General features: G+C 36.3%; 2 protein-coding genes across 2 annotated transcripts; both read left to right on the top strand.

Moving 5' to 3' along the window:
- The first annotated feature begins 2,724 nt into the window (after window positions 1-2,724).
- Window positions 2,725-8,525, top strand: LOC113695785 (uncharacterized). Its single transcript, XM_027214937.2, has 7 exons — window positions 2,725-2,965; window positions 3,096-3,173; window positions 3,259-3,366; window positions 3,633-3,695; window positions 3,795-3,866; window positions 3,989-4,051; window positions 4,177-8,525. The coding sequence occupies exons 1-7, from the start codon at window positions 2,725-2,727 to the stop codon at window positions 8,523-8,525; spliced, it is 4,974 nt and encodes a 1,657-aa protein (XP_027070738.2).
- Window positions 8,526-8,723: 198 nt separating this feature from the next.
- Window positions 8,724-10,680, top strand: LOC140009646 (replication protein A 70 kDa DNA-binding subunit D-like). Its single transcript, XM_072055747.1, has 9 exons — window positions 8,724-8,861; window positions 8,944-9,214; window positions 9,288-9,372; window positions 9,447-9,571; window positions 9,654-9,732; window positions 9,813-9,942; window positions 10,038-10,195; window positions 10,270-10,390; window positions 10,492-10,680. The coding sequence occupies exons 1-9, from the start codon at window positions 8,724-8,726 to the stop codon at window positions 10,678-10,680; spliced, it is 1,296 nt and encodes a 431-aa protein (XP_071911848.1).
- The last annotated feature ends 722 nt before the right edge of the window (window positions 10,681-11,402 follow it).

Genomic DNA, 11,402 nt, shown 5'->3' with positions numbered 1-11,402 from the left:
TCCCAAAATTTCTCATCAATTAATGAGTACAATTGGGATTTGATTCATTTTAAGTCCAATATCAAATTACAATATCGATTCCGCCCAAAATTCCCATGGGTATGGGTAATTCATTGGGACTTGAGACAGATTGCCACCTCTAGGATTGCTCTTTCTGCTGATGTAAATCCGAGTCCTCCTCCTTATGATTGCTGAAATTCATGTGTTGTACTGTTGATAGCTTAGTGACGAATCAAATGACTCAGTATTGGTGTAAATTTTTGGTTTGATCTCATCCGAGGAGCAAAATTAGTCTTATATGTGTTACCAGAAAATGTGAACAAATAATTGATGAGTCTTTCTGTCTTCTTCTTTTCTTTTTTTCCCTTTGGTTCTAATTTTTGTTATCTCATTGACACTAAAATCAAATCAAATAGGCACCGTTTTAGGGAATAATCAGCTGTTTACCACCCCCGACATTTAAAAAAAAAAAAGAAGAAGAAGAAGAAGAAAGGAAAAGAGTCTAATCGTGCGGCGACATTTCTCAGGAAATCATTGATTTGGGCCTTTGTGGCCCATTATGTTCATAGTCTAGACAAGTAGTAGCCCATGAGTGAAGCCTTCTCTTTGTGGATGTTATTTTTTTGGGCTTTAACCGAAACTCATCAAGGCACACTCATGTCTGTGCACTAAAATGGGAGAAAAAATTCATAGAAATTATTTTTGGCGAAATAAATGGAAAAGAAATCAGAAATCATGGAAGCAGTATATAACAAATTTATAAGGGGCGAGAAGAAAACTTTCATGGATAACTTAAGAAGCAGCATGGGTGGAGTGCAATTTGTATAAGAAGTGAAAAATCTCCTTGTGCTTATTTAGATAACCAAATTTTATGATTTCTTCATTTTGATTCAGTTGGGAGCGGATAAGTTGTTTAAATGATTTGTTAAATTTTAAGGTTTCTTTTTAGTCTAATCGGTTCCATTTTACCCCAACAATTAAGGATACGAGTTCAAAAAAGTTATCAAAGCGTGTTAATACCACTATGTGATCTCTTACTTTATATATTAACACACCACTATGTGATCTCTTCCTTTATATATTGTATAGATGTTGCCATGTTGGACCCTATTTTTTTTTTAATTTTAAATATGACTTTAGCAGTGTAGCTATCATTTGACTTTAAAAATTTTGAAAAAATAAGAACTATGACGAGGACATATTAATTATTCTTTTGGGTTTTTACCCTTGAGTGGGGGGCAGGAGGAATCTATCTTCAAACTTCTGACTCTTCATTTATAAGGCAAACCTTGACACAAAAATTATCCCCCAGACGTGACTAATTGTAAGTTGCAACTGTTTAACATTGGCGCATTATTTGATGTATTAGATGCAATGCTTAAAAGTGTTATACATTATGACATCGGGAGCCTGTTGATTCTCATGCTTTCTTCCACATCTTGTACTACTACTAGCAAATTGATATGATTGGCGTATTATATGATGTACGGCTTTACAGTAAATTAAACTCCAGCATACGTATGTTTTATATTGCTGACAATATCTTAAGTTCCCTTTTGATTTGACCCGCTTGATTCCAATTGGCCAGACAGCATGTTGCTGCTGCATTTTTCTTTTTAATTTTTTTTTTAAAAAAAAATTTTAGACAGCATGCTTGTCTTAGCCACTCGTGAATAATTACTAGTAGCAACTTGGGATTTGCACTGGTGACGCTTTAGTCCAGCTCATAATATAATTAAAGAGTGACAATTGATGGAGGAAGAAGCTAGAAACGGGAAAGGATTTAAGAAAAATAAGAACCAGAAGAAAGCTGGCATGTGCAGCTCGCAAAATAATACATACATGTACATTTACATACACGTGTGGGTGTTTGTATATATATCTTTATATATTTCTTCTTTTATATATCTTTATATATCCTTACAGTATATAAGGGGAACTTTTATTTTACTGTGCAAGGCCACTTTCATCTGCTTCTCCAAGGCCTTTTCCGTCAATTTTGTCCTCTCAAGGCTACTTCTCATGTTCGTCTAATGATTTTTGTTCCCTTAATAAATTTCCCTTTTTTATATGCCTTTCTTATCTTATGGATAGGGATTAGCCTTTTTTGTCCATTCTTTTGATGTACTTATTGTTCCCTTATTTACCCTTAATAGATCCTTTTTATATGCCTTCCTTATGGATATGGATTGGTCTTTTTTGTCAATTGTTTTGACAAGACTGCTGGGTTAAATCAGCAAACAGTAATTCTAGATACTTCATTCAAATAAACTTCATACGCATATGCTATTGTTTCTCATTCTCGATTAGCTTTCCACTGCTTCGCTTTGCTTGCTTTGCATTCCTGCTACTGGTACTCATCGTTCTCCTCTGTTCTCTTTTATTTTGTTTCATCGTTTTTGTTCCATGAATATTTTCCTCATCGTCTGTTTACTTCTTGCCATCCATCTTTTCCTCATGCATATTTATGTTGCTCGTGTATTTATGTTTTGCATGCATGTGTTTTTTCACCTTACGTTGCCTTTTTTTTGCAGTAGTTCCTCACTACTTTTAGCCATCTTTTGTTGGGTAATAATTTCTCTTCCGTCTTTGACTGCTTTCACTGCAATTTTTTCCACTTTTATGCTTGCATCAACTTTCCTTGCTCTCTCTGCATTCATGCTTTTTTCCCAGACACCATTACCTCCACCTACGCTTGTTTAGTATATTGAGTTAAACGATAGGATGAGTAGTTGTAGCGATAGTCATAAGGTAGCTGCGCAAAAGGCTATATGCAATCAGAGGTTAAGAGAGAAATATGCTATGTTATCGCCTGAGGAGAAAGAATTGCACCGCCTAAAACAGAGAGAGGCGTATCAAAAGAGGAAAGCTAAAAAAAATTCCACTAATTTCACTGATAAAAAACAAACTACCACTGGAGGTACCCTTCAGCTGTGCGATGAAGCCCAACTAACTCTTGATCCAGGTGCAGAAGATATTTCCTCTATTCACTCATTTAAACTTAGTATTATACTATATTAATATATCTGAATTCCACTTTTATGAATATTGATTATTCACTGCAAATATTTTTTGCTCCAAAATACTGATTAAAGACCCTGCCAAGTGTTCTCAACAATGCACTGACGATGCAAATATATCAGCTACGACCAATGTTCATCAGCAACTCCAAGGTGAGATACCTATATATAGTAACAAATGTAGTATTAAGTTGTATGAGCATTTTTCCTATTCTCTAAGATTTTTCTGCTTCTTTAGATAAACAGGAACTTCATCATAACAAATCTTCGCAACAAACTATGCAGTCCCAATTGCAATCTAATGACTTCCTACAAACATCTGTGTTCCAGCCTATAACAAATCAAGGTTAATTTATTCAGTTATTTAATTATTCCATCCTGCATTTCATATTTCTTATTCTCATCTTACATTTGATTATCTGATCATTGATCATATACCTATCATTATGAAATTTATAGTTACTGCAACTATTCCTTTGGAGCCTGCACTACAATGTCTCCACCAATCCTTACAGTCCAATACAGAACGAAATCAAGGTTAATTTTGATAACTACACAAAACTTTTTGTATTTTATAATCATAAATAATTGTTAACTACTTTTATATAGCAGGTGAATCTCCAATCTGCACCAACTGTTATAGCTATATTTCTGATGTTGTGCAAGATACACCAGGTTCCCAATGATGCTTTGAGTGTTTACATTGCTAGCTTCTATTACTTTAACAATCATCTTAACAAAATGTTTCCGTTGCATTCTTTTATGTTCTTGTAGGCATTGCTATGATTCCTTCTCTTAATAAGACCTTACAATCAAATGTCAGAGATGATAATGTTTCTATCAAAGGTCCATTATGCTGTTCATGAAGTTTTTCTTCTACTGTTTCTTTCCTCTGAATAAATTCCTTTATCTGTAAATGTATTCATATATCAATTACTTCTCTTTACCTAACATAATTCTTACCACAGTTGTATCCACTCAGCAACAAAGATCTACTAGATCTCAGAAAAAGAAGATGACAGCTAAAAAATGTATGCAGCATGCTACAAATTTATCAATCCTATTTGTTCTATACTCTTTACTATAGCCTCTTCTTCAACTGACTATATACTATCAGTTACCTTTACCGTTCTGATTCATTAATAATATATATCAGGTCAAACAACAAATGGGACTGAAGCATTGAAATTAATCAGTAATGAACCAGATAAATTGCCTCAGGTTCCTGACTGTCAATACTGCGGCGCTAAAAAATTCCATTCTGAGACACCAAGTTTCTGCTGCTCTGATGGTGAAGTTATACTGCATGAAAACAAATTACCAGACATTTTGGTTGAGCTGTATACGGGAAACACAGAGGATGCAATATCTTTTCGTACATATGTTCGGACATATAATAATATGTTCGCTTTTACTTCTTTTGGAGTTCACTATGACAAGGCCTTATGCAAGAGGACTAATGGCATCTATACATTCAAAATCCAAGGACAGACCTATCACTTCATCAATGAATTGATTCCTCACGGAGGATCTGGCATGTATCTGCAACTTTATTTTCATGACACAGATCATGAATTAGAGAACAGGCTAGCATTTTCAGAGAGAGTCACAATAAACATAGTCTCTAAACTCATGGATGTGATGAAGCAAAATCCTTATGCTTGTTTTTTCCGAAGTTTAAGAAATGTTTCAGATTTAGACTCATATCAGATTATCCTCAGATCACATTCTACTGCTGATCAAAGAATTTACAATAAGCCTAGAGTTTCTCAAATTGCTGCTCTATGGATTGAAGGTGAAAATCCAACAGAAGCTTATAGTAGACACATACAAGTATATACAAAAGAAGGCCAGAGTCATCGCGTACAGTATTATTATGGGTGTTACGATCCTCTGCAATATCCTCTCCTATATCCTCTTGGAGAAACAGGCTGGCACCCGGGAATTCAAAGATCAGGAAATGTGAATCCAAAGAAACGTAAAAGAGCAGAAAGCAAGAAAAAATGTACAGTGACATTAAGCAGTTTTACATCACCTGAAGAGCTTTTCACCTCAGAGCAACAAGGTGCATTCTCCTTAGCTATTTTGCACAACTTTACTATCAGCATCAAAATTTTCTCTGAATGCATTTCATATATTTGGTACTCATACTTTAAAACAACCTCTGCAGCTCTTCAGCAACACGAAAATTCAAAGGACTTCGTGTCAATGAGGGAATATTATGCCTACAAGTTTCAGATCAGAAAACAATACATTCCAAATATTCTGAACACCGGCCGCTTACTACAACAATTTGCTGTAGATATGTATGTCAAGCTTGAAACTCAAAGACTTGACTTCTACAGAAGTAAACAATTGCTTATTCGAAGAGAACAACTCCAAGGCTTGATGGACTCTGTAATTCAAGGGCAATCACAAGGTTCTAAAGTAGGCCAGCGTGTACTCTTACCTGCTTCATTTATAGGAGGGCCTCGAGATATGAAGAAGAGATATATGGATGCTATGGCCTTAGTCCAGAAATTTGGAAGGCCTGATTTATTTCTTACTATGACATGTAATCCTTCATGGCCAGAAATTAAGGAAAATATGCTGCCTACTGATGAAGCACAAAACAGAATCGACTTATGTGCTCGGGTATTTCACTCGAAATTGCAAGTGTTAAAGGAAGAGCTATTCAAGAGAGAAATTTTTGGTCAAGTTGCAGCATACACCTACGTTATTGAGTTTCAGAAACGAGGCTTGCCACATGCTCACTTCCTTATTATTCTGAAACCCAATTCAAAGCTATACTCTCCTGATTCTTATGATCGAATAGTCTCTGCTGAACTACCAGATGAAGGTACACAAAAGCATTTGTTTAAAATGGTCCGTAAGCATATGATGCATGGACCTTGTGGTAGTAAAAATCCTAACAATGTCTGCATGCAAGGTCAAAAGGTCAGATTCTGTAAGAACAAGTATCCAAAGCAATGGGCAGATTCTACAACTCACGGACAGAATGCTTATCCGATATATCGCCGAAGAAATGATGGAAAAAAAGTTTATGTTCGAGGTCAAGAACTAGATAACAGATGGGTAGTACCACATAATCCGTACCTATTAACAAAGTTCAATTGCCATATCAATGTTGAAATCTGTTCTACCATCAAAGTTGTCAAATACATGTTCAAGTATATTTTCAAAGGACATGACAAAGTCCATTTTCGAGTCAGCTCAGATATTCCAGAACAATGCATTGATGAAATCAAAGAGTATCAGACAGCAAGATGGGTATCTGGTATTGAAGCTATGTGGCGTATATACAGATTTACTCTCAATGAAATGCATCCTTCTGTTATGAATCTGCAGTTACACTTACAAAATTACCAATCTATGAGCTTCAAGGACAATGAAGACATCAGAGATCTATTGAAAAATCAGTTCAAGAAAAGGACCATGTTAACAGAGTTTTTCCATATGAATGCAACATATGATTTAGCAAAAGCCTTAAAATGCACATACAAGGAGTTTCCTCAACACTTCGTTTGGCATCCAGATAAGAAGTACTGGTCAGCAAGGAAACAAAAGGATTGTATTGGAAGAATTGTTGCAGCAAATCCAAATGAAGGAGAGCGTTATTTTCTGCGGTTGCTCTTAATCAATGTTAAAGGACCAACATCATTTGATGATCTGAAAATGATAGATAATAAATATGCAAACAGCTTCCAGGAAGCAGCAATACTCAGGGGATATTTCGAATCAAACAATGCACAACAGCAATGCCTGGAAGAAGCAGCACTATATCATATGCCTTACACCTTCAGAAGACTTTTTGCCACAATATTAGTACATTTTCCACCAGCAAATCCTAGACAGCTTTGGGAAAATTTCAAAAGATCTCTATCCGAAGATTTTTATCATCAGCCTAATGTGCAAAGTGATCAGATACGACTAAATGTGCTTCATGAAATAAGTAAGTTTTTACAATCAATGGGCAAGAACATCAATACCTACGACTTAGTCCCACGAATTCTGAGGTTGAATCTGGCAGACAGAGAAACAAGAGATACTATGAGTGAAACTCAGATTATTGTCTCAGATGAAGATATTGCATCCATTAGTCGACTAAATATGGAACAGAAACTTGCATTTGATATAATTACAGCTCACGTATACAATAATCACAGAGGATCTTTCTTCTTAGATGGACCAGGAGGGACTGGTAAAACATTTTTATACAAAGCTCTCTTAGCTGATATCAGATCCAAAGGTTTCATAGCATTAGCTACAGCATCAAGCGGAGTTGCAGCATCAATACTTCCTGGAGGACGAACAGCGCATTCGCGCTTCAAAATTCCAATTAATATGGACACAAACAATATGTGTAGTATCAGTAAACAGAGTGCACTAGCAGATTTGCTTCGACAAGCAAAGCTAATAATCTGGGATGAAGCTCCGATGATGCACAAAACAGGAATTGAACGTGTAGACAAATCGCTAAGAGACTTAATGGAGACAGATGAACTTTTTGGAGGGAAAATCATAGTTTTCGGCGGCGATTTTCGTCAGGTACTTCCAGTCATAACAAAAGGATCAAAACCTGACTTTATGCAAGCATGTCTTGTAAATTCCTATATATGGCCTGATTTGCAGAAACTAAAACTCAAAGAAAATATGAGAGCTATTGCTGATCCCAATTTTACTGATTATTTACTTCGTGTAGGAAATGGAGCTGAATCTTTTGTCAACAACAACAATATTCAAATTCCTCAAGACCTGCTCATACCATACACCACTGAAGAGCAATCACTCAACACCTTAATTCATGCAGTATTTCCAGACTTGAAAAGTTGCTCAAAAGAAGATTATTCATGGACGAATCGAGCAATTCTTACAACTAAAAATGACTTTGTCGACGACATCAACAATGCATTGATACAAGAATTTTCAGGGAATTCTTTTGAATACATTAGCAGAGATAAAATAGCAGACACTTCTCAACAGGCTATCCTAGAAGACTTTGTTAACAGCCTTACACCAAATGGTTTCCCTCCGCACAAAATACTACTAAAACCAAACTCTCCGATCATGTTACTCAGAAACATAGATCCTCCAGAAGGCCTCTGCAATGGTACAAGGCTCATATGTAGATCTCTGCGACCAAATATAATAGAGGCAATCATCAGCTCTGGTGAATTCAGAGGAAAAGAAGTTTTCCTGCACAGAATATGTTTCAAATCAGATAGTGACCCAGACTGTCTTATAGCTTTTGAAAGAATGCAATTTCCAGTTCGTTTATGCTTCGCCATGACAATAAATAAAGCTCAGGATCAGACCTTAGATTATGTTGGGATTTACCTTCGTGAACCAGTCTTCTCTCACGGCCAACTCTACGTAGCTCTTTCTAGAGCTAGAAACAGCAAATCTGTGAAAATGTTGATCAAGCCTTCTCTTTCTGATCTCAGCTTGGATAATATTACGCCTAACATAGTTTATACTGAAATTTTAGAAGCAGCACAGCTCTAATACTTCATCAATAGTTTCATCCTTGCATTTTTCCAACAGCATTTTTTTCCTATCATTGACATTAACTTATCATACCTGTCACATCTTCTTTACTCTTACTCTCAGCTAATTATTATCTGCATTTCACTCATCGCACATAATCCACAGTATATAATTCTAATCTGTTTTGATACTGAAACTCTCCGCAGATTGTGACCAATGAACTTCATAACCTTTGATCGCCTGCTCCCTGGAATCAAGAATTGGGCAGTTACCGTTCAAGTCATCGACAAACAAAAACCTCAGGTATCAAAAAAAGGAAGGAGGTATCTCAAATTACTTCTGGCCGACGAGAAGGTACATCACCCCCAAAACTACAGCTTTAAGACTCAACTTACAACTGTTACATACATAATACTCATATTACTGCATTAATTAGGCAAACAAGATTGATGCTCTCATCTATGGCTCAGACATCGACTTCTTCAGAAATCACTTTCAGATTTATAGGCGATTTGTAGTATCAAATGCAAGGCTTCAGTATGCAGATGATCCCTTAACTCTTGAGCAAAAAACATGCACTATGATTATTGATAACTCGACTATCGTTGAGCCTCTAGATGAACAGCAACCACCACTTCTTCCACCACTCTACCAATTCACTCCATTCAAAAAGCTGTGTCATCACATTGACACTAATTCTGATTTAGGTAATATTTTCTATTTCAACAATAATAATTATAATTATATGTCTTCAATAAACTCTCATAAAACTAAATGCAGATGTGATTGGTATTGTTGTCCACGTCAATCCACAATCAACCAAAGGAGCAACTCCAATCAGAGACATTGTACTCACAGATCAAAGGTATGATACCAAAACTAATTTTAAGTTACCCACAAGTCCATCGCAATTACTAACAAAGAGGTTTCTTGTATCAGTTCAATGGCAATCATCCTTACACTCTGGGGAGAGCATGCAACAGACGAAGGACAAATAATTGCTGAAACAATTCACACTCAGCCATTAATTGCAGCTCTCAGAGTTAAGGCGACATCATATGGCAGTAAGAACTTTTAAACCCTTAGTTAGCAGAATACAAAATTACATTAACATATCTTAACCAAAGCAAACAAACATAATTGCAGCTATAACTCTTTCGACAAAATTTGCTTCCTGCATCCTAATCAACCCACCACTACAAGAAGGTCCACCTCTGAGGCAATGGTAAGCACTCAATAAACTAATAAAATACATTTCAACCACAGCTCACAATACTAATACTAGCACATAAACTACAACAACAGGGCAGCTAAAAATAATGAGGCAATCACCAAAGCCATTACTGAAAAAACATATGAAAACCCATTGGAACTTCTTCCACCACCAGATGCAGAAGACATAACCCACATAGGTGCCATCGTGACTGCTCCACAGGTAAACATTAAGTCATACACATTTCTACAAATTATCTGATTATGTCATTCAAATTTCTGCAAAAACTAATTAAATTACTATTCCCTTTCTTATAGAAAAAAGCATTCTGGATACAAGGAACACCCAAACTTCTGGACAGAAGCCAAAAACTCTGGTATCATGCTTGCCCTTTCTGTCACAAATCCATTCGCAGCACACCTGAGTATAAAATCACCTGTCTCTCCTGTCACCGTCGTATCCATGTTGTAGCAAGGTAATGTATGTGACATTTAACTCTTAACTAACAACTAATCATTTATCTAATCAAATCACTCTTATATCTATCAGACCAAGAATAACTGTTGATTTCACGGATTGGAGTGGTAACATTACACTTGATCTATATGGAAAAGATGCTCAGCAGCTCTTGCCATATAAAATCTCAGAAATTCAGCAACAAGAATCGGAGGTAATTATCACAACTATGACTTTCCCCTACAAATCAAGTTTAGCTAATCATTACACAGTACACGATAAATCATCTGAATAACGTATGTTACACAACTGCAGAATAACATTCCTTATAGAGCTATAGAAGAATGCATCAGCGACAACACCATTATCTGCTTCATAAAAAAGGCACCTTATAGCTATGAGCCTTCTGCAACTCAAAAATACACAGCTATAGTTGCTCACAAGATCTATCTAGCTGAACAAGGTAGCAGACTGACAGGAGCAGCAGGAAGCAGCAGCGCTTAAAAATACACAAAAGGAACAAGTGCAGAGGACGAAGAAGAACCAATGGACATTGAAAACGAAGAAGACACTGCAACACTATCACTCACACCAAGTAACAGAGCACAAGGATCCACAAAAGCTAAGATTGATGACTGCCTCTTGACTTCACTCAAAATAACAGAAAGTCCACCAAAAAAACAGCGAACTGCAAGATCAGATGATGAAGATTAGTCTCAGTAAGCTTCGCACAACAACTTTTGCTTTTGCGACCAACATAACGCAAATGTAGTGTGGATTCCATCTACACCACTAACTATGCCTATTATCACTTTTGTAAAAGGCATGTAAAAAGACAACTTTTATGTACATATTCAACTCTTTTGATGGTAGATAAACTACCAACCAGTCTAAACTCAGATTGGTTGGACTACAATCTACCAAAAACAGAAAACCTATAATATAAGCGTGTTAATATACTCATTGTCCATATTCATATACCTCAACAAATTTAACCACAATAACCTCTCAATTTTCATGACCAATTATTCCTCATAATCAAACGAACGCAGACCACCCCCAGGCACCACCCGCGCCTTGCGCGGGGAAAACCACCTAGTATATATATAATATAATATATAAGAAGGCGTTTTGGGTTCCTGTTCATTGGGCATTTTTGTCCTTCAAATTTCATCTGCCGCAAGCTTTAGCCGAATGTTGTAGAACACGTTTTGGGTTCCCGTACG

This window comes from Coffea arabica, chromosome 6e (assembly GCF_036785885.1).
Source record: "Coffea arabica cultivar ET-39 chromosome 6e, Coffea Arabica ET-39 HiFi, whole genome shotgun sequence".
In the NCBI taxonomy this organism is placed as follows: Eukaryota; Viridiplantae; Streptophyta; class Magnoliopsida; order Gentianales; family Rubiaceae; genus Coffea; species Coffea arabica.
This window is presented reverse-complemented; position numbering and strand designations above follow the sequence as displayed.

Bases quoted from the DNA above. Each gene is read 5' to 3' on its own strand.
- LOC113695785 (XM_027214937.2), top strand. From the start codon at position 2,725: ATGAGTAGTTGTAGCGATAGTCATAAGGTAGCTGCGCAAAAGGCTATA. The intron at 2,966-3,095 runs GTGCAGAAGATA...TACTGATTAAAG, and splicing joins CCAACTAACTCTTGATCCAG to ACCCTGCCAAGTGTTCTCAA. The intron at 3,367-3,632 runs GTTAATTTATTC...TTTATATAGCAG, and splicing joins CCAGCCTATAACAAATCAAG to GTGAATCTCCAATCTGCACC.
- LOC140009646 (XM_072055747.1), top strand. From the start codon at position 8,724: ATGAACTTCATAACCTTTGATCGCCTGCTCCCTGGAATCAAGAATTGG. The intron at 9,572-9,653 runs GTAAGAACTTTT...ACATAATTGCAG, and splicing joins TAAGGCGACATCATATGGCA to CTATAACTCTTTCGACAAAA. The intron at 9,733-9,812 runs GTAAGCACTCAA...CTACAACAACAG, and splicing joins GGTCCACCTCTGAGGCAATG to GGCAGCTAAAAATAATGAGG.